Below are 22,321 nucleotides of genomic sequence, written 5' to 3' on the forward strand. Positions count from 1 at the left end.
TCATGGATGAGGCTCTGGGTTCTTAGAAAACTCAAAGAAAGGGAAAGGAACGCACAGGGCTTCTGGCTAAAAGAAGAGATGAGTGCTTCAGAGATGAACTGGAAAAGTAAGAGACATGTTCACAGTTAGAGCTCGAGTTTGGAAGGAATTCTTAGCAGTTATATTAAACTATTATAAGTAGCGGGGTTACTAATAATAGTCCCATATAACTGGAATGAATTGTTCTGCAGGCTTGGGCCATGACCAGGATCACGTCTGCCAGATTATTAGCAGCAGGCTCCTCCATCCCCCCTCTTCTCAGACCGCATTTTCAGCTACTTTAAGTCAGCATCACGGAGGGAGGTGCTCTCAGACAATGGGAGAATCCACTCTGGCCACACCCGTCCCCTGGCCTCGCAGATGGGACAGGCAGGGGGCCACCCAGGGAGTCAGGAGCTGGTGGCAGAGCAGGAAGACAACCCAGCAGACCTGGGGGCCAGATTTCAAATTGCCAGCACTGTGGTTCCCCGCCTCCCCGGGAAGGAGCAGGTCCCAGCCCGGCCCACAGGCATCCACACATACCCACACGCACGCACACGCACCCACACGGCCCTTGCTCCGGAAGCATGCTCCCACGCGGGCTCAGGCTGCAGGGAAGCCAAGCCCCTGCCCCCATGCTCGGAGCCCATAAAGGAGCCCTTCATGCTCTGAACACACACTTGTCCACATCTGATAGGAAATTAGACCCATCCCGCCATACCCCATATGCTCCTCCTTAAAGATGCTGATGTCTCTGTAGCAGGAAGATACTGCCTGTGTTGGGAATGGCTTAGAACTGGATGGAAAATCCTACACTTGGGACTTCCTAACCATATTTCAATTCTTCAAAACATGTTTTTAAATTTAATAAAGTATGTGGGACCCCCAGTCTGTGAACCTGCAGAGGTGTCCTCCTGTCTGGGGGCCTGCACCCAGCTCTGCAGGGAACACTTGGGAACTCTCTGGGGTTGCTGACACCAGCCGTTTGCACCTGGTGAGCAAAGCTCGTGGTCACCGCCTCCTCAAAAGCCAGCAGACCTGGGGCAGTGAGCCAGACGGGTGAAGCCGGCGTGAGAATGAGGAAGGAAGCCCCGAACTCGGCAGGACCCTCACTCCCCCAGGGCCGTCACCCCCAGCTTTACGCCCCGTGGACCGGGGGCTCTGAAGCCACACCTCTGCCTGCAGGTACCCCGGTCACGCCCTGCTGTGCACGACCGTCTCGTGAGCCTGCAAACGCTGCCTTGAATCAAGTCTTTGCATCTCCTTGTTGCTTCTTCAACCACCACCCCATCGGTGGCAACTCTGCATCCCCTGACTCATCTCTAAACTTCCTCAAATCCTTCCGTCAGCAGGCAGGGTGGATACACCAGCATTCACGTTAGCCTCTACTGTGCTTTCAGATGCCTAGTCTATGGGCACCCCTTGAAAAACAAATCTGAATGCGTGCGTGGAGACAGACGTATTTCACCAGCAAGGGCGTCGACGAGCGTGTGCTGCCATCCAGCAGGCCGCCGGGGGCGGAGGGGAGCAGACACGGAAGGCAGCGGAGCAGCTGCTCCCGGGCTTTGTAGCCTGGTGGGGGCAAGCGGCAGAGATCTTTGCTGCTCTCAGAACGACCACGTGCTCCCGCACATTTCCAGCCTCCTCCCCATCAGGCTGGCTCTAGCCCGTGCGCCATGAGCAGAAGCGAGGAACCCTCCGGCGCTCTCTGTCCCTAACATGGTGTCCGTGTGGCCCGGGTCAGTCTGGGTCCTTCAGCAACCGTGTGAAGCAGAGACCCTGGCCTGTCACATCGGACACAGCACGAGCAAGAACAGATAGACAACTTCAGGCGAAGCAACCGGGACTGGATGATGAACAGAGTGCCTGGCGGCGCCCTGTCTGCTCTCATACTGGGAGACACACGCCCAGATATGGGAATGACGCAGACAGCACATGAGACACTCCTCAGGGTGGAGCACATAAGACTCTCCAAGCCGCCCCCTAGCCTGCTGGCTCACAATCCCCCGTCCGTGGTACTGTCCCCGCTGCTTCTGCCTTGGCTGCTCTGTCCCTTCGCCTCTGCCTTTGCAGAGAGCCCTCCCTCCAGATCTGTGTGTGGCTGGTCCCCTCTGCCCCACTCGGGTCTCAGCCATCATGCTACCACCTGGACAGGCCTTTCCAGACCACCTGAACTGAAGTACAAGACCCCAAACCACCCTCCCTTCACCCTGTTCTGCTCTTTTGCACTCTATGAACAGTTCCTGCTTACTGTCCATCCTTCCCCTCCAGTGTAAGCACAGGAGAGTCGGGACCACATCTTTCCTGTTCACTCTGCATTCCCAGAATCGGGCCTGGCACAAAGCGGGCACTCAAGCACCAGCTGAGCGATGAACAAGTGAATGAGCGGTCTGTGCCCGCAGAGTTCAGAGGTGGGTGGAGGAAACCCACTGAGGATCCAGAAAAAAATTCATAGGGGTAGCAACCTGCAGAGGTCCTTTAAGGGGAGGGTCACTGAGGGTCATTGCAACAGTCACTGCAGCCTGAGTGAAGCACGGGGCAGTCGGGGGTGACCGCGAATTGAGTGGTCGGTGGGGCTGGAGGAGGACACTGGGAAGATGCTAGTTTATATCTGACTTAAGGGCACAAGGAAGCTCCCGGGGTGGGGAAGTGGGGAGAAGGGGAGGGATGTGTTCCCACTGTTTGAGAAAGGCTGACCGGGTAGGATTTCCAAGATAGAGGCCCCCAGGAAGAGGCTGAAGACCAAGGCATAGTCACTGGGCTAGGACAACAGTCCAGACAGGAGTGATAATCAGCAGAGAAGGAGGAGGAAAATGATGAAGGAAGGAGCAATAAAACCTGGTCCAGGAAAGTTCCCTGTTGGCCCAGTGCCACACAGCTGGGGTGGGAGGGAGGAGGGGTGGGGTCTAGAATTCACGGTCCTTTGCACTGGGCTCCCACACTTAAGTGGTCCTTCCACGATACCCCGGCACCTCCTGAGCCCTCTGGGTACATTCAGTCTGAGACAGACGAGAGCAACAACCCGAAGCCATGCCCACGTGGGGTCCCAAGCGGGGTCCCGATCCACCACTTGGATCCCGAGAGCAAGAAACGCACATCAAAACAGCACAAAAGACATTCGCAGTTTAGAGGCAGAATCTGAAGCTGAACCTCACTCAGCAAAATGAGGACGTGACACTTCCCTTGCTGACCACACAGAGTTTCCACGAAGACGAGATGGGTTAACCGAATCTGCTTTCAATAGAAAAATGCTTTATGAGCGAGCATCGCTAACACAAAGAACAAAAGGCACTTGTAAGAACTCCACCTCCTGTCCAGCGCACAACTTTCTTAAGCAGCACTGGACGTCGGCTTCCCAGCCCGGAGGAGCCTGAGGAAGGGGGGGCCATTAGAAACGGCAGACGCAGCTTCACGGGAGGAAACGCACTTCCCGGCCCAGCGCAGAGAGGACGCGCCCCGCCTGGCGTAGGGGACGTGCTCCCTAGACACTCGCTGGGGAGTGTCTGAGTGTGGACTCTGTACTCCTCCTCTGCCTTCAGCGCTTTCTGGAGCTGTGTAAGGAATGTGAAATAAAGCGACGCAAATGGACTGCAGGTAGTCACATCTGTGCGTCATGCATCACCACCGGCTTCCCTTCCTTCTGTCCCTACTTCCTGTCCGCGCCTCGATCGTCTCCTTCACGCTAGATCTTCCTGCCTCGCTCCCCCTGTGGCATCCCACATCCCACGGGAGTCATTCTGCAAACGTACAGCTCCCAACACATCACACCCTTCGAAACCCATGCCGGGGCGGTGGGGCAGGAGCTCTGGGGGACGTCTGTCTCCACTCCTGCCTGTCCCCTGTGATTAGCTGTGATCCCCCGCCTTCTCTCCCCACCTCACTCTTTTCCCCTCTCAGGGAAGAGAGGAAGAAGAGCGCAGCCCCTCGGTCGGCGTGGAAGGTGACTCAGGAGTCCCTCGTCTGCCCCCTGCTCTGCCCTTTCGGGGGATGCACAGGGCGGGCAGGAGGCAGGCGTCCTTCTGTGAACCACGCATCCTCATCCTGTGCTCAGACTCGCAGGGCTGCTGCCCACTGTTGCCCCACTGGGGGGCCAAGCCCACCTGGAAGCTGCTATTGGGAGCCTACTCGGCTCTCTTGCTAAGTGCTTCCTCCCACGGAGACTCTTCCAGCTTTCAAGGTGGATGCTTAGCTTTTGTCTGCATCTGCTTTTGCCTCATTTCTCCGCTGGCTCAGTCATCAGGCCAGGAAGGTGGTCCTTTTTACTGGATGCCCCTTAGAGCTTCAGCAAAAACTTTTCTTTCCCCCGTCTCCGAAATTAAGCAGAGTCCTTGGCTTGACGTTCAAGGTCTTTCACCAAAAAGTCTGGGCTCAGGCCACTCTCCGGGCCCAGTTTCCCACCGCACTGTGCCCTGGACACGCCAGGACCCCCAAGCAAGACCCTGGGCTCCTCTGGCGTCCCAGACACGCTCCGTGTTCTCTTTCTTCCATCTGCTGAGTCCTGCTCCAGTGACTCCCAGCGTTTAGGTCCCCAAATCCTACCAGTCGTGCAAGCACAGCCCACGGGCACTCCTCCCTGGGCCCTTCCTGACCCTGAGGTCAGAGTTCCCCCTGCGGTGCCATACTTCTCATTCTGCCTCCTTTGCCAGGAACCTTCCCCTCCTCCTGCCCTCCCCTCCTCCCTCCGCGTGCCGGTCTGCCGTCCACTCATCTCTGAGCTCTCCAACCGGACGCCCCCACTCGGGGCCTCCCCTGAGCCCATGCGAGTGTGGGATGCTCTTAAGGGCGCCATGGAATCCTGGGTCCCAGCAAATGCACGGAAGTCAAATCCTCTGCTCATTGTTCTCAAGAAACATACGAAGGAATACAGATAACACTTACATGTAAATATGACGTGCCCCAAGTGACAGAGCGGCTGGATGGGAAATCGTCTATATCCCCATAGAAACCAAAGTCAGTGCCCACTGTGAGCAGGGGCCACGCCAGGACAAGGCACTTCAAGGCTCACTGGCATGACTGAATCCTTTCTGGAATCCTCTAAGCCTCCAGGAAAGGCTCTCTTGAAGAGGGGGTTATCCTGCGCCTGTGTCCAGCTGGTTGGGCCGTTAATGACATCCTATCATGAATTCAACCCCCCTGAGATGAGGGAGAGGCTGAGACTCCCAGTCGACCCCCAGATTCAGCACGGGAAAGAGCTGAGACCAAGCTACCCAGGATAAAGACGAGGCGGTCCCAGCCCCCAGCCCCCCGCCCCCAACCCCCGTCTAAGCGGCAGAAAGCGGTGCTCAGGCAACAGCAGCCTGGGGCTCGAATGACTCGTCTGAATATCGAGGCCACCACATTTTTCTCACTGGCCTGAAGCCTGGGAAGCTTGATACGCCACTTTGAAGTCTGCTCGGGGCCGGGGAGTGCGTGGATTTGCCGGGCCTCCGACAGTAAGAGGTGGATAAGACCCTCTCGGGCCCAAGTGTCAGGAGACTTTCCCAACTTTATAAACACTGCTGGGAAAGTGGGGAGCACTCAGACCTGCCGTTTTCAGCAGGAAGCCTTGAATGCTTCTTGCTTCTAGATTGGGCTGAAAAGACTGGACCCCACGATTCATCCCCGGGGGACAGCGAGGCCGCCAACGTAGGCCAGGGGACTATTGCTCGAGAATGTTCCAGGAGAGATCCCTGCCTGGGCGGAGGGGGCCTTACAAGACACATCCCATTTCCTCATTTCTCCAAATAAAACGCACTGTACTTCCTTTTTTAAATCTTGGGCCACTGCCCTCCAACATCCTGCACACATTCATTGAGTTGCCCATGGTACCGATTTTGGTTAGCCACTTGGCCACGGCACCGTAGATCTCGTCCAGGATGAGGATGACCACGAGGTTGATGATGACCGCCGTGGCTGTGACCGTCACCCGGACATTGGAGCGTGTGGCCTTGTTGAGAGACAGAGCAGCCGCGGTGGTGATGCGGTACACGATGACCCCGAAGACGATGGAGAAGGTCAGCGCGATCTGTTCAGGGAAGCAGGGAGAGTCTCAGGTCAGCGGACGGTCCTCGCACACCCATCCCTCACTTGGCCAACAGTCCTGTCACGTGGGGTGCTGCTAATCTGGAGTCCCCCGGCGGGTGACAGAGCACAGCAAACCCTTTGAACTCTTGCAAACTCCAAGCATGGGTGCATCTTCCAGGAGAGAATGTCTTATTTTTATCAGATTTCAAATGTCCTACGGCACACACACACACACACATACACATAAACACACACACACACACACACACACACACACACAAACTAAGGTTCCCAGTGGGGAGAGGGAAGGGCGAGGGGGAAAGGGGTTATGCTATGAAATCAGGAGTGAAACTTTCGAAAATTGCAAAGCACTATAGAATTTAAAGAATCTTTCACTCAACTCAAAAAAATTACAAAACCTATTCAGAAGTCTTATAAATTAAACACTAACATATAAAAATATAGAAACAAAAAACCACCTAGGAATGAAACCCTGGACACCGTGGTGTGCCCATCACACAGGGTGTGATTTATTAGGGAGTCTTCGATGGACTCCGAGGCTAAGTTCCACCGTAGTAAACAACAGCTCGGGATGTGGTCAGTGCCAAGCGAAGAAGGTAGTTGTTAACGGGACTGAGGACAACAGAGGAGCGAGGGGCACCAGGGGTCAGGGAGGAGTTTGTGGACCAAGCAGGTTTAAAGCACGCCTTCAACAAGAGGCAACAGGGAGCCACTGAAGGTGCTTGAGCTGAGAAGGGGCGAGTTAGAACTCAATGGGGTGGGTGGGAGAAGGCTGCCAAAGGAGGGAAAGGGGAAAGAAACTCAGAGTGACAGTTTGAGAGCCTCAGTCCTCAAGGTGAACAAAGTATGGCTCTAAGAGGTCTCTACCAGGCGACCGGAAACGGAGGACTCGGATTTCTCACTGGGTGCAGACATCTTTGGCCACTACATTTAAAAGGAAAGTTTACCAGCCACGTGACCTCGAGGGCCCCCATTTCTTTTTTCCAGAACCTGACAATGATAAGGCTCCACCTTCTGTCTCATCACAACCAAGGAAGGGTGGGTCCCATGAAGCACAGGTATGTGAAGAGAAGGCAGTGGCCCCAGTGGGCCTCTGAGGGGGGCCGAGGGAGGTCAGGAAACTGCTGGGTGCATGGCCCCTTCAGAGCAAAATTCTAATTCATTTCAGTCAAGTGACGTCTTCCTTGTTAGAATTCTTTCTGCAAAGGAGGTGGTTCCGGTCCTGTTTCCTCTAGGGGCAGGGAAGGGGGGTGGCCGCTGGCCGTGGAGGGCCAAACGGAAAACGTGGGGCGAGAACTGGACAGGTCAACGGGTTCCTCTGAAGAAACACGCTGTCCGGGACTCCGCGTGTCCCCTCCCCAGAGAGGAGGGAAGTGGGGAGGGGCAGGGAGGGGGCTCTGCAGGCAGCGTGAATGACACTCAGGTGGGCTGCGAGTGGAGAATGGGCTGTGTGTCCGTGTAAGGACGTCTTCACTTCTGGGGGTGCTGGTGGCAGCCTCAGCCATGTGCCCATGTGTTTCACAACATCAGTGTTTGCCTTGTGGCCCAGGGTGCAAAAAAGAAACCCCCTGTAAGGAAGGCAGGATGGCAGTGCTCTCTGGGTAGAGGAAGGGGGTGTGTGTGTGTGTCCATGTGTGTGTCTGTGTGTGTGTGCACCCGCCTGCGCGTATGTCAGTGTGGAGGAGAGGTTAGATGGGAAAAACACTCTGAAGGAGGCCTCTTTTCTGATGCGGGGTGGGGGCAGGAGCAGCAGAACCCTGGCCTCCAGGACTGGGGGGACCGGGGAGGGATGACTGCCATGCATGGGGGGAAACCTGGACATGACATCACCGCTCGCCAACAATGTAGACATTTCACTTCCCGGTCCTCTGGGATTGTCACCGCCAGACAGTAGGGGCCTGGAAAACGTGATGTGAGATTCTTTTCCCCCAAAATCGCTTTTGCAGTGAAGGCCAGGGGTGGAAGTATTGATGAGGTGGGGGGAGGCCAGGGCACCGAAGAGCGACTGTGTGTTTGGTGCTGGGTGTGGGGGATGGGCGGGGGGAACAACACGGGCAAAAACATCCCTCGTGTTGGGGTCTGGGGGGTGGGCCACGGAGGAACCAGTCGGGAGGCAATCGGTTTCTATTCTCCCCTCTTAGAGGCCCGGCTGCTGCGCTGTGGAGGGAAGGACGCTCTTCCCTGCCCCTCAGAGGGTGACGTGGGCCTCCTGCCTCCGCCGGGAGCATGATGGACACGCAGAACCTCGAACTCAGGTCTGGACCGACCTGCATTTTATCCAGAGTCCTGTTCCAGAGGCACGGCTCCCACCACTCAGGAAAGCCCTCCGTCCCACCCTCCCTTCCTTCCTGGCTCCTCCGCCAAATGACCCTCCCCAGCCCTCTGATGCTAATTACTTGCGATCCTAACTTTCCTGGTCCTGATTTTCCACCCCACTACAGACATCAGGTTCTGAACCTCTCCTTCTGTGTTTCCTGCAAGCACTTCAAGGTTCACAGTGTTCAAGCTGGACGAGCTTGGCGGGCACTGCCCAGTCCCGGGGCCATCTGGCAGATGAGGAAACAAGGCGTGCAGAGGGAAGTGATCTGCTCAAAGTCACAAGGCATAGCTACAACGCTAGATCAGGGTAGGGACGAAAGAATTTTAGCACTGAGGGGGCCACACCCACCTTCCATCTCATGGACAAGGGAATGGAGGCCCAGGAAGCAGCAATGATTGGTCCAAGGTATGGGGGATACGTGGCAAAGCGGAGACACTAATGGTGATGACTTATCAGCAGAAGCCAGCCCCTCTGCGCCCTCTTGATTTCATTCTTCGATGCACATCTGCACTGGCATGAATCCCTATAGCCACCCTGCAAGGTAACACCTTTTGTGGCTGTGATTTAGCGCCATCCAGGATTTGAAGCCTGCTCTGTGGCTCCAAAGTCTACATTCCCATCCTGACATTGGAACCCAGGTCTCTGGGCACTAAATCCAGTACTATCTTCAGTACTCAGGTGGCATCATTGACTATGCTTATTAAATTCAACAAATATTTTCCCACCATCTCCTGCGCTGGGTGGATTGCACGGTGGTGATCAGTGTCCTCCAGCTAGGCGCAGAGCGGGGCTGGTCTTGTACTGCATTCCGTGTCCCACACCATGACCCAGAGCCGCCTCCTGGGGGGACCCTGTGCAGTAAAGCTTTGCTGACCTTCAGCTCTGGGCCGTCTAGTGCCCCTGCATGTGGTCGCGTTACCACGGCCTCGGTGGCTCTTGGTGTTTTGGTCTCATCACTTTACTTGTGGACACAGCCAAACCACAATGGAAACCACACTATGGAGTCCAGCGCCTGATCTCACACTAGGAGAGAGGTGGGGAGGGGAGCTGGTCTGGTCCCTACCCTTGGACTCGCATTCTGAGCTGAAGTAGAGAAAACCGGGGCACACATCCAACAAGGATGAACCCAGGGGCAGCTGGACAGAGGCGCAGGCTTCAGCGTTCAGGAGCGTCCACTGTGCTCTGAGCAGAGAGCAGGGGGACTGGTCAGAGAAAAGCCACGGAAAAGGCTTTGGGCCAGATTCCTACGGGAAAGGCTGGGAGGAAAGGATAGCCAAGCCTTAGGAAGACTGAAAAGTATCTTTATCCAACATTTTTGTTACTTTCAGAAGGATGGGACACTACAAATGTCCTAGCCTGCCACTGCTGGAGGTGGAGGTCTATTTCACGTACCTGTTTGCTTATTTATGTGCGTGTTTGTTACCTGTAAACCCCTTAAGGGACAGATTATTTTATTTTTGTTTCTACTCTATACTCAGTGCCTAAGAATAGCGTCAAGCACCTAACCGGCACCCAAGAAGTATTTTTTTGAACGAATGAATAAACCCTTCGGCAACATCACGCATATGGTGGCTTGGAAGGGCTAAATGAACTTCACGCCATTCCAGCTGAACGCACTGCAATTCGCCACATACTGTTGAATAAATTCCGCACGCCCTGCTCTTGCTGAGCGATGAGATGGCACACGCAGCTCCTAAGCTTTGACAGGGCGCGCATCACCTCGGCACTGCAGAGGTGTCGAATTGGATGGTGCCTAGGCGTCCTTCACTCTTCAAGTGTTTGAGGTTAGAACACAGTTCCTGCCCTCAGTATCACGATGGCAATAACACTGGGAACCGCAACCTCGGGCCAGGGTCAGAGCTACCTCTGGCCGGTGGGCCCAGAAAGTTATGATGATTTGACACCCAATTTTTGGAATAAGCCATCCCTCCCCAAGCCCACAACACATGGGTAGGCCTGCTTAGAAGTGTTTTAAGGACAGAAGTTCCCAGCTCGAATGCTGGAAGCAGTCTACCCGGAGATGGGGCGCCGACGTCTCAGTCCTCTGAGCGTGCTGCCCAGGGCCGGCCCACTGCAGGTGCCCCTCATGGCTCCCAGGATGGCCTGATCCCGCCTCACTGATCAGCTCAGATGTGAATCACAGGCCCGTTTCTCACCTGCCCTGACACAGCGGAGGCCACCTGGGCCTCTCAAAAGGGCCCTCCCAAACTCTAAGGGAGAAGACAGGGAAATGAGCACGGCAACGAGAGGGCGGCTAAAGAACCAGGCTTACAGAGCGCAAGCCGGCCGTCTTCTGTGGCTTCCAGATTCTTCTTTTCCACCAGCGACTGGGGAAACCCAGCCCCGCGGTCCGAACAGGCGGCCACCACTCTGCAGCCATCTTACCTGCACAGGTAGGACCTTCTTCAAAGGTCTCTGTCTGTCTCAAGGTGGAAGACAGCATCTCACAACCCGCCCCCTGGAAGCTCCACTTCAAACATCCACGGTCAAGGCTGGGAAGACAGAACCCCGTACTAGAGCGGCCGAAGGCCACTGACCCTCCCAGGGCTGGTTCTCTGAGAGAATCACTGTTCCCTCCTCGGCTGACCGACATCAGCACCGGCCTCACTACCAGGTGAGACCCTTCCCGTCTACCCAGCACTGCGGCTGCATCTTCAGCAGCCCCTCGCTGTCCCGGTCGCGTGAGACTAACACACCCACAGCATTCACCCGGCAGAATCTCCAGGCACGTGTCCCCAGCAGTTTTTTTGTTCCCCCCAGGAAATTACCATGAACAAGATGGAGGCAAAGTTCATCAAGTAGCCTGGGAAGCGATCCCTCCAGGTCAGCTTATCGTCATCATCCTGGGGAAACAGGAACAGAGACAGTCAGATGATGCAAATGACGGGTGTTAATTTTCTCTCAATTTTCCATAAGCGTGCATATCGCTAGTCATTCACCACTCCATGTAGGTATTTCTCTAGCCTCTGACAACTCACCCTGAACGTCAACAACCCTCCCAATGCTGTGATTTCTAAGGCAGCCTGGACAATCAGTGGTGAGGAGAGCACCACATTTGATCTCAGCCTCATCCTTGGCTGAGTTTTAGTTCAATCACTTATCAGCTCTGCAATCTTTGGCATTTCTCTTAACGTTTCTGACCTTCTGTTTCTGCATCTGTGAAATGGGCACAGTCGTGACCTCTGTCCTGGCTAACGCACAGGATGGTTTTAATCGTTTTGTCTGAATGAGAACCACCTGAACATGGTAAAGCACTAGACAAATGTCAGATACAAACGACCACAGGGCAGCGTCCTGAAGCAGATCACCGTTTAGACCAAATGTCAGCCACGGACCTTAGATCTTAAGTGTACAAATTCCCACAGTTTTGTTCTTCAGAGAATCTGTATGTGTTGTCACAGGTTCCCCCCACCCCCAAATGACTGTTCTCCCCTAGTCACAAATACAGACATTTCGAGGTGCAGGTTAAGCGGATGCTTTCCCATCAGTCGGGCTGAGAACCAGACCGGGTCCAGTTCCCAGGCTGCTTTTCTGGGACAACCATGTCCCTGACCACATCCTCCTTTGGCAGCCCCAAAGGACCCTCATTTGGCAGAGTGATGCCAACAAGTATGAGTGGTAAAAATGCCTGCTGACTAACGCCACCTAATTCTGGTCCAGGCAGCTGACTTCTCCGAGCTGCAGCTCTGTGAGATTAGAACCCATACAGTGCCTGCCCACCACCAGGTTGCTGGGAAGCCCACATGAAGCCGTGTTTGGGAAGATGCCGTGAAAACCGCAAAGCCCTCCACGCCGGCGAGGGAGGAGCCCCCCGCGTTTCTGCAGTGTGTCTGAATCGAACTCGGGGAGCGAGTGTTCCAGGGCCCCTCTGTTCCTACCCTCCCCTTCTCGCTCCCAAAACCGCTGGTGATTTCAGAACACACCTGCCTTGGCTCTTGCAACAGTGCCATCTAGTCTCTGAAAGCTTGTACTGTAGGCCGAGGGCCCTCCTGGCCTAAAAAATCTTCTTTCTAAAAACCTTTGTGCACCCACCGCATGCAGACCTTAGGGCCAGGCACAGTGGGCGGACAGGGGACAGTGGCCATGATCGCCATCCCTGCGCGGCTCCTGGTCCACTGAGATGGAAGCGACACGCCCACACTAGAAAGTCTGAGGACTCACTCGCCACTGTGGGGGCACAGGTTACCCGGGACTTGAGGACAGGAACGATGTGTCCTTTTCACGGCACGTCTGGGGCTGAGCACAGCTCTGATCAGGCTTACATGGGGTGGAAATGAGCCTTAAGGCTGAAGTCATTCAGTAATTACTGCTTTCAGTTACAGACGATGTAAACAGGGGTACTCAGCTTCTCACAGACCGTGACAGGATCAGGTCTCCAGGCTCGGAGCCCAGCAGACTTTCCATCACGCGAGGACGAGGTAACTAGGGGTCGTGACCCTACTGCATGGGAGGGACCATCTAAGCCCGTTTCTATTAGGACTGGAACAAGATTCCTCAATGTCTTTCCTTTTTCCTTTTTGATTAATTCTTGGTTTCACTCACATTAGTGGTTTTTCCTTTAAGGTTCTGATGAGGACAACTGAAGATGGGCAGGTGGACGGTAACACTCAGAGGGGATTATGGAAAGAAGGGTTGGGGTGGGAGGAGCTCTTCTGCGGGCCTCTCTCACCACAGTTAAGGTTTTGATGGTTTGGACCCTTTTCCTAATCTTTGGCCTAGGGAGAGGTTCTGCCTTAAAGATCAGCAGACCAGGTGAGTTCTGAAACACCAGCAGGGAGGAGGGAAGAGGGAACTCCAGTTACAGGTTCTGTGTCACCATCCCCCTCCCAGGGGGGCTCCCTGGGTGGGGAGCAGGGCAAGGAGAGGCAGGAAGACCCATGGGTGGCCCGTGAAATGAGGGGAGGGGTAAGAAACACTGGTCAATGAGGGTGAGACCGGGGTCAGAGTGGCCCTCAGGGCGGAGACAGACAGCCCTGGAAGAAATGGGAGAAAGGGAATTATAAGCAGAGAAGCAGGAAACATGGCCCCAGATGCTGTCCCCTTAATTCAGGCCAAAGACCAGCCTCTACCCCACCGGGGACAGCTCTGTCCTGGGGCACGAGTTTCAGCTCAGTTCCACTCAACAGACGCGATCTGGGTGTCTTGGATGGGCTGGACGGAGGACACAGGGAGGAGAAGGCTCGGCCCTGCCCAAGAGATCCCACTGAGGACACAAGGGAAGGGATTTCAGAGCTGACCCTGCTAGGGAAGGCGATGCTACTTTTTTTTTGCATAAGAATGAGACATAACTACAAAGCCATTGAATCCAATGTCCTCTCAAAGCAACTATCTTAAAGAACAACAGTCATTTTGATACAGACGTTCTGGTGTTTGTTGAAAAATCACTCTCATATTTACACGGATGAGCCCTTTTTTTTTTCCTGGAAGTGATAGCTTCCAACATACACACAGTTCCCATACATTCAGACACTTCTCAAACACAAGCGCCGAGAGAAACGCGAAGATTCCAGACTGGCTTCCAAGCTCCCCGAGTTACCAGAAAAGATGCCAGTGAGCCAAGGGGCCCTTCTGTATAATAACTGGCTCTGATAACGGAAGCTAATTAGAATCTCCACTCGCTGGCACAGTCAAGATGTGAAGATTCACGGCAAGACACCACCCAGTCAATTACGCTCTGTGTGAAAGCCACATAACCAGCTTCTGGGATCGCAGAAGAAAAGTAGACGGGGAACCACGGCTTCTGAGTTTAACTCTTGGCGCTCGTCCTTACTAGTCAAGTGGCCTTGGGAAACTCCCAGAGCCTCCCTTTCCTCAGCTGTCAAGCAATTATATTCTTCACCTGTAAAATGTGTACATGGTAATATCCATCCCACCAAATGACCATGCGTTTTGTATTCATCAGCCAACCGGTGGAGGGGCCGAGCCAGGGCACCTGCACACAGAGGGCAGGACTCTCAGTGCCTCCCTCTCCTTCTGAAATGGACTGTTGTCATCAACACTTGTCCCATCGAAGTGGCAGAGGCATTGTGTGGACCACATGGCTGGATGCCCGTGAGAGCACTTTGTAAGCGCCAAGGCGTCACACAAACGTAAGGTCTAATCAGCTTCGTGATTTCGTCAAAAGCAGGTGGTTAGGAAGCACTCAGTTAATTCATCCTCGTGAAGACATGAGCCCGCTGTCGCCTGCGCTGGGGTCTTTGTCCCTGGACTCTGACTCCCACTTCCAGGTCTCCAAACAGGAAGTAGCAGGGTGATATTCACGTGAAACCACAGAAGTGTCCTTCTGGCAAACTAGACAGTTGGACATGCAGTTACTGAAAATGCAATGAGAACACTATCTAAGCAAATCCCTTTGGAGAGCAGCCTTGAACAGTGGCCAATCACCCTTGAGTTGTTATTTTTTTAAATGAAGTTGTAACTTCCATACGGTAAAATTCACCGTTTGCAGTGCTGCAAGTCTGAATAAACATGCACGTACTGCTGTAGAACCACAACCACAGGCAAGATACAGAAGAGCCCACAGTCCTCGAGATAGACCCCCATGTCTCTTTGTGGTCCACCACCTCCCCCGATCCACAGATCCTCGCAAGATCTGTTCTCCATCCCTTGAGTTTTGCCTTTTCCAAACTTTATAAGTAACTTCACGCTGTAGGGAGCCTCGTGAGACTGACTTCTCTCACCCAGTGCAGTGCACTGGGGGCTCATCCCGGCTGCATTCTCCCGAGTCTGTTCCTTCTTATTGCTAAGTAGTATTCCCCGAATGGACGTGCCACAGTTCGTCCAACCGTCCCTAGCTGAGAGACGTTTGGGCTGTCCCCAGTTCTCGGGGGTTATAAAAAGCCGTTGTAAGCATTTGCGGGCTGCAGTTTTCATTTCACTTAGGTAAACACCAAGCAGTGGAAGTGCTGAGTCATTGGGTGAGTCTGTGTTTGATTTATAAGCAGCCGCCAGACTGTTTTCCAAAATGGCTGTGCTGTTTTGCATTTTCACCAGTAACATATGAGAATTCCTTCCTCTACTTTCTTTTCTTTAAATAAACTTTTAATTTTAGAATACTTTTAGATTTTATTTTAGAATAGTTTTAGATTTACAGAAAAACTTCAAAAACGGTACAGAAGAGTGTGCGTGTACGTGTGTGTATATATAGACACACACTCTGCACCCAGTTCCCCTGTCACATTAGTGTGGGTACATTTTTTGCAACCCGTGAACCAATGTTGTACATTATTATTCACTAAAGTTCACACTTTATTTGGATTTTCTTGGTTTCCACTGCTTAGGTGACACTATCCCCTTTCTGCCCCAGAGTCCCATCCATGATCTGTTCAGCCAGCCGTCTCCGTGGGCTTCCCGAGACTATGACGGTTCCTCAGACGTTTCTTGTTGTTGATGACCTTGTCAGTTCTGAGGAGTACTGGTCAAGGATTTTGTAGAATATTCCTCAATATGGGTTTGTCTGAAGTTTTTCTCATAATTAGACTTAAGTTATGGGCTCAGGGGAGGAACACCACTGCGGCAAAGTACTGTTTTCATCTCATCACATCAAGGGGACAGGCTATGCTATGACCTGCCACTCACGACGTTAACCTTGATCACTTGGTGGACGTGTTTGTCAGGTTTCCCTGCTGTCAAGTTACTCTTTCTCTCCCCAACCAGTTTCATACTTCACTCTCTAAAAGAAGTCACTACGTGCCCCCCGCCCCTATCTAAAGGGTAGGGAATTAAATTCCACCTCCTTGAAGAAGGGAGTATCTACAGATTCCTCCAGCTTTTTAATCCAGATGTTTATAGTATTTTAGATTCACTTAAAGCAGGACTGTAGTAAAGAGATGCTCAGGCATGCCAAAGTTAAACCGTTGCAGACCGCTTTGAATTCAGTAAAGAAGAGTGAAGGGGATAAATGCCTTCTGAACAGGTTTCATGTCGGGAGCAGAACTGGATTTGGGCTTCCAAGGAAGCCGGCTGTGGTCCTCTTTCTTTGCGGAAGCCTGCAAGGGGCAGGAAACCAAGCACCGTCATCATCCCCAGCAGCCCATCCTCATCACCTGCCTCACCACCTCCAGCTAATAACCAGAGGGTCGTGAACAGATAGGCTCTGGTTTCCATTAGAATGTTCACACATTTAGCCTCCGTCCCTGCAAATATTTGGGAAGGCAGTGTCAGGAAGAGGAAAAAATAATGGATTTGGAAATACAAGACTAGGGCTTTATCCCTGTCTCTACCTCTTTATTAGCAGAACAACCTTTGGCATATTATCATTTCTCTGTGCACTCATAGCCACATCTTTAACCAGACAACTGGTCAACCTGCCCTCCTGCGTACTCAGTAGCACACCACGTATGTTGATGGTATGGAAAATCCTAAGTCCTGTATAACTGTGAGTTACTACTACTCCTGTTTCTATGTGGGAAGCATTCATTGAACATCAAATGTGTACCCAGTGCTATTCTGGCACTAGGCCCTGGAGATTTGCAGAATAGTTCACATTCTTTGTTCTTAGGGAATTCCCTCACTACTGAAAGAAACTGAGAAAGACAAACACAAAGCATGACATGATGTGACGTGTGTCATGGGAGCACTGAGGAAGGAGGAACCACCTGCCTAGGGGAATAAGACTTCAAAGATGAAGAGACATTTTGCTTGTGACTGAAGGGTGGCAAGATGAAAAGGGAGATGAAGGTCTTCCAGAGAAAGTGGCAGGTCCAAGAGCACCGAGTCATCATCAGATATCATCACATACAGTAACAGACAGGACCCACAGGGCTTCCCGGGGACAGGCCCCTCCCCCACAGCCTCTGCTTCAGCTCCTCCCCAAAGTACCTAGGTGACAGTATCTGATGCATATTTCCTGAGTTTTTCCGATGCTAAAACCACCATCAAATGGAGAAAAAAAAACAACTACTTGATGATCAGATCATGAGCACATGGCCCCCAGACCTGCTGGCACCTAAGGACTGATCACCCAACCAATCAGAGATTTGTGCACAAGCTGGCACCTGGGGCCACCCCTCCCTCACCTGGGCTTTAAAAACACCTTCACGGTGTTCGGGGTTTTAGAACACCAGCCCCTCGCCCTTCTTGTACTGGTGCCTTTACAATAAACGCTGCACTTTCCTTCGCCATAGCCCGGTGTCAGGAGACCAGCCTTGCTGCGTGCAGGTGAGCAGATCCAAGCCTGGTTTGGTGACAACAGCACCATCAAGCGGTTCAGAGTAACAAGGGGGCTCAGCGTAGACAGAGCGGGATTTAGGCAGGGAACAAGGCTGACTCATGGCCTTCCCTTCCTCATGTGGAGGGACGTCCCCCCCTTCCCGTTGAGGGTCAGCTTCTCCACCTTCCCTTTGGACCTCACCCTTTCCTCAGGAACCTCACCCTTTCCTACCTTAAGCCGGTGCTCTCGCGCGCCAGCATACAGCTCCGGAATCACCCATAAGACTCATTAGAGCTCATTTCTGGGCCCCATCCTCAGAAGTCCTGATTTAGTAGGTCCGGAGTGGGCCTGAGAGTTTGCACTTCTAACAAGTTTCCAGGTAACGCTGGTGCTAGAGATAATGCTGATTAAGGGGTCACATTTTGGTAACCCCACTCTTAAACCATCTCCTTTCCGCTAGGTATTGCCATTCAGCCTATCAACACACTGAACCGTAAGAGCTACCACTTTATTATTTATTTTTAATGGAGGCCCTGAGGATTGAACCCAGGACCTCATGCGTGCAAAGCATACACTCAACCACTGAGCTATACCCTCCCTGCCCCCGGCTACCACTTTTAAATTACTTATCATGTGACTGACAAGCAGCTAAGTGTCTAAGGCATATTCCATTTAATTCCTGCAATGGCCCTTGAAGTCACAGTTAGTGTCGTACCCCCTCCCCCCCGCCACCAACAGCTGCAGAAAGTGAGCTTCGGGGAGTTAAGGATCTTGGTCGCAAGCTAACAAGTCACAGCTCTGGAACCCAGTGTGCCTGAGTCCATGCCGGCGCTCACCAACCTCCCGTGTGGTGCAGCCTCCCCAGGGCTCCGCATCCAACAAAACAAGGGCACTGAGGAGCAGCCACAGCACAGGAAGGAAACTAGAAGAGAGCCATACCACCAAAGTCCAGGGAAGGAAGGTTCAAGAAGCAGGCACAGCTTCTCTTAACAGAGAGACCAAGTGAGTTAAGACAGCAGAGTGTCTGCTGGAATTGACCACGAAGGTCTTCTGTGCCCCGTGAGACACAGAATGAAGGAATATCGGAGCAAACCCAAGATTGCACATGATAAGAAAGCAGATGGGAGGTGAGGTGAGAGAGCTGCTGTAGTCTGCTTTCTTGAGAAGTTTTGGGAACAAAGGGTTGAGCCAAGTTCAGGCCAGTGCGCCCCACCGCAACACCCTCCTTCTGGCCAGAATCATGGCTTTACTGACCAGCCCCACGTTGAGGATCTCGAATCTTCACCATCAGCTCAGAGCTCTCAGCTGAGCTTCAAAGTCGTTTGTCCGACATCTTGGTGGACGTCTTCAGCGGGATGCCCCAAGCTCAAAATGTCCCAAAAAAATGAACCATTTTATCCCTTAAACCTCCTTCTTTCATGCTCCCTAACTCAGTGAGCTCAACCATGGTCCTCTAAGCAGGCAAAGCTGGGAACTGAGGTATTCACTTGGGCTTTTTCCTCCCACACACTCACCTCAACCAGTCCCAAGTCCTACAGAGCCTGGCTCCTTCAGCATCCCCCCGTCTGCCGCTGCTCTTCCTTCTGCTGCCGATGCCCCGCACATCTCCAGCCACATTACCCTCTAACGTGATGCTGTAACTGTTGACTCTCTTTCCTCTTCGTGGACTGTCAGCTCCAGGAGAGCAGAGACCACGCTGTACTCCTCCCCATGTACCCGGGGTGTAAGCACAGGGGCAGGTACGTAGTGTTAAGCTCGATGAATGTTCGTGCAATCACTGTGTCTCCTGTCAGAGTATGAAAACTCTGAAAACAATCTTGGTGACAATTAACCAGCCTCAATAGAAACTATAAAGAGGAGCCAATTAAAATTAGAAAACTCAACTGCTGAGACAAAAGCCAAGCTAAAGGCAGTCAGCAGCAGACTACACAATGCAGAAGAACGAGTAAGTGATTCAGAAGACAGGATAAGGGAAGTCACCCAGTCAGAACAGCAGACAGACGAGCAAATGAAAACCAGTGACAGCAATATAAGGGACCTATGGGATAACAGAAAGCACGCCAATCTACGCATAATAGGGGTCCCCAAAGGAGAAGAAAGAGAAAAGGGGATGATAAATGTATTTCAAGAAATCATAACTGAAAACTTCCCAAACCTAAGGAAAGAAACAGAGATCCAACTACAGGAAAATTAAGCAGCCTCAGCCGGGTCCCTCTGTGCCAGGAGGCAAGCAGGGCACGGCCTGGGCACTGTTAGAACCTGGGAGGCCAGCGGTAGGTGGGAATCCAATTGCCAGTTCATCCCTGTCTTCGGGGACACCTTGTCTGCCTTGATTTCCTGAGACAAAGGGTCCAACCACTATAGCGGACGGAGGTCTTCTACCAATCTGGAAGTAACTGAAGCCAAACCCTGCTCTGGTCAGGGCAGGACAGCGTGTAATTCCTCCCACTGTTTGGTGATTTTACTGCTAAAATCACAGAAAAACAGGCTCTGGCTCCCAGCCTGCCCTCCTGAGGTCCAGCCTGCTGACTCTGCTCCCTCTGGCTCCGGGACAGTTTGCTGCTTCATTTCTGTTTCCCAGCAGGGCGGCTATGGCCTCCCTGGGTCCCGGGACTGCGCTCAGCATCTCTTCCCTCCCTTACCCCAATCCCAGCCATTCTACCATGCGCCCTGCCTGGCTTCGGACTGCAGACGGCCCCTCTCCACCCACTCTCTGAAGGGAGGGTGGTGGTGGAAAAATGGGTCTCAGACCGGCTGTCCCTAACCACATGGGAGAGCCCAGGGCCGCCAAGTCATCGTCCTTCTCCAGACCTCGCCTGTAGAAGGAGGAAGCTGGGCTGAAGCCATCAGTGCCCTCAGCTAGTACCACAGGCACGAATCCTTATTCTCTAACCTCGTCTAGAACATCACGTAGACCTCAGACCGTGGCCTTGGGGGTTAGAACACATCCAAGCCCAGGACCGTGGCCTCCACAGCTTGACGTGGTGTGGGTACCATCCCCTCTGGAGCCACGCTTCCCACCATTCAATCCCTTCTCACTCCATCTCAGCCCCACTGGCTTCTTTCTTGTTCCCTGAACGTGACAAGCCAGTTTCCGCCTCAAGAACTGGGTAAGATTCCTCACCTTTACCTCTTTACCCCACTGGGTGCCCTGCTCGCTCACCCTTCCGTCCTCAGTTCTAGCAGCGCCCCCTCCCTGAGCTCTTCCCTGACGCCCCAGTCCATCCCCGGGCCTTCGGCATTCTCTCCCACTCCTCCGTTCTCTGAAGTTATCTCATATATTTACTTATCTCCTCTCCATCTCCTTTAGGAAAACGTAAGCTCCATGAAGAGGGCAGGCAGCCTCTGGGTCTGGGTCACTGCTGGATCTCCAATGCAGAGACCAGCCTGGCTCGTGGAATTCATCTGCACATGTGACGCAGAGGTGCCTGTCAGTTTGGAAACAGCAGTCTAACTCATCTTGGTGGCGCTCAGCGTGTGTAAGGATAGGATGGAGGGTTTAGTCTCCGGTGGGCCAAGTCTAGCTTCATACAGGAAAAGCCCACAGAACGATGCTTTGCCACCGCCTCAGGCTACACACCGGCGCCAAAACCTGAGAGGAGAAGTATTCCTCGTATATACACCACATCTTCTTTATCCAGTCATCTGGTGATGGACACTTAGGTTGCTTCCATGTCTTGGCTGTTGTAAATACTACTCAGCCATAAAAAAGAATGAAACAATGCCATTTGCAGCAACATGGATGGACCTAAAGATGATCATACTAAGTGAAGTAAGTCAGACAGAAAAAGGCAAATATATGGTATCGCTTATATGTGGAACCTTAAAAAATGGCACAAATGAACTTATTTGTAAAACAGAAACAGACTCATAGACATAGAAAACAAACTATGGTTACCAGGAGGAGTCAGGGAGAGATAAACTAGGAGTCTGGGATCTGCAGATACTAACCACTATACATAAAAAAGATAAACAACAAGGTCCTACTGTTTAGCACAGGGAACTATATTCAGTATCTTGTAATGATGTACAATGATAAAGAATATGAAAAAGAACATATATGTTTGTGTAAGTGAATCCGTATGCTATATACCAGAAACTAACACAACGTTATAAACCAACTGTATTTCAACTTAAGAAAATTTTAAAAATAAATTAAAAAAAACCTAAGGGGAAAATGCAAAAGGTTCACGGTAACCTCTCAACATTTTAAGAAAAATAGTCAAGTACACATGTATGTGCCAATAAGGACAGCTTTTTGCATGGAAAACAACACAGGGGTGAGTGTTAGCCTGAGTGGTACCCAGCTGTGCTCTGGTCCACCCTCCTGCCTGGAGGCAAGGAGGCCACGCCGCCCGTTGCTCATTAGGAAGAACCTGTGACAGAGATCCTGCAGCCACGCTTATCTCCTTCTCCTGTGCCCTAGCCTTTTAGGTCCCACATTGTTCCTCAGTCTAACCTACAAGCCTCCAGCTTCAATTTGGGGCCGTTTCCTTCTGTTCTAGTCCACAGAATGGAAAACTGATCTGTGGAACGTTTGTTTACGAACCTGAAGTTGTTCATGAAACACCCCCTTACTCTTTCTTCAGGCTCAATACTTGTCATTCCTATTTTTTTTTCCTAAACAAATATGGAAGGAAATCAGTGGCTTTGCACTCCTGTCTGAATCTCCTCCCTCTTTACCCTGATGATGCTGTAAGGGGTCCCCACACCTAACTGTGCTGGGGGTGACTGAGGGGGACTGGGGAAGCAGGTCCTGAGCCCTGGACAATGGGAGGAAGAGAGCTGGTGGCTCAGCTCCCAGGAGA

At 52.5% G+C, this 22,321-nt stretch overlaps 1 protein-coding gene across 1 annotated transcript in view; it reads right to left on the reverse strand.

Moving 5' to 3' along the window:
• The window catches only part of ANO2 (anoctamin 2), a 248,636-nt gene that overhangs the window by 51,755 nt on the left and 174,560 nt on the right, over positions 1 to 22,321 (reverse strand). Inside the window, exons 15-16 of the mRNA XM_031444274.2 lie at positions 11,131 to 11,205; positions 5,827 to 6,022 (exon numbers count right to left, since the gene is read on the reverse strand). Of these exons, the coding sequence (XP_031300134.2) occupies positions 5,827 to 6,022; positions 11,131 to 11,205 (271 nt within the window). The remainder of the gene's footprint in view (positions 1 to 5,826; positions 6,023 to 11,130; positions 11,206 to 22,321) is intronic.

Source organism: Camelus dromedarius, chromosome 25 (assembly GCF_036321535.1).
Source record: "Camelus dromedarius isolate mCamDro1 chromosome 25, mCamDro1.pat, whole genome shotgun sequence".
Lineage (NCBI taxonomy): Eukaryota > Metazoa > Chordata > Mammalia > Artiodactyla > Camelidae > Camelus > Camelus dromedarius.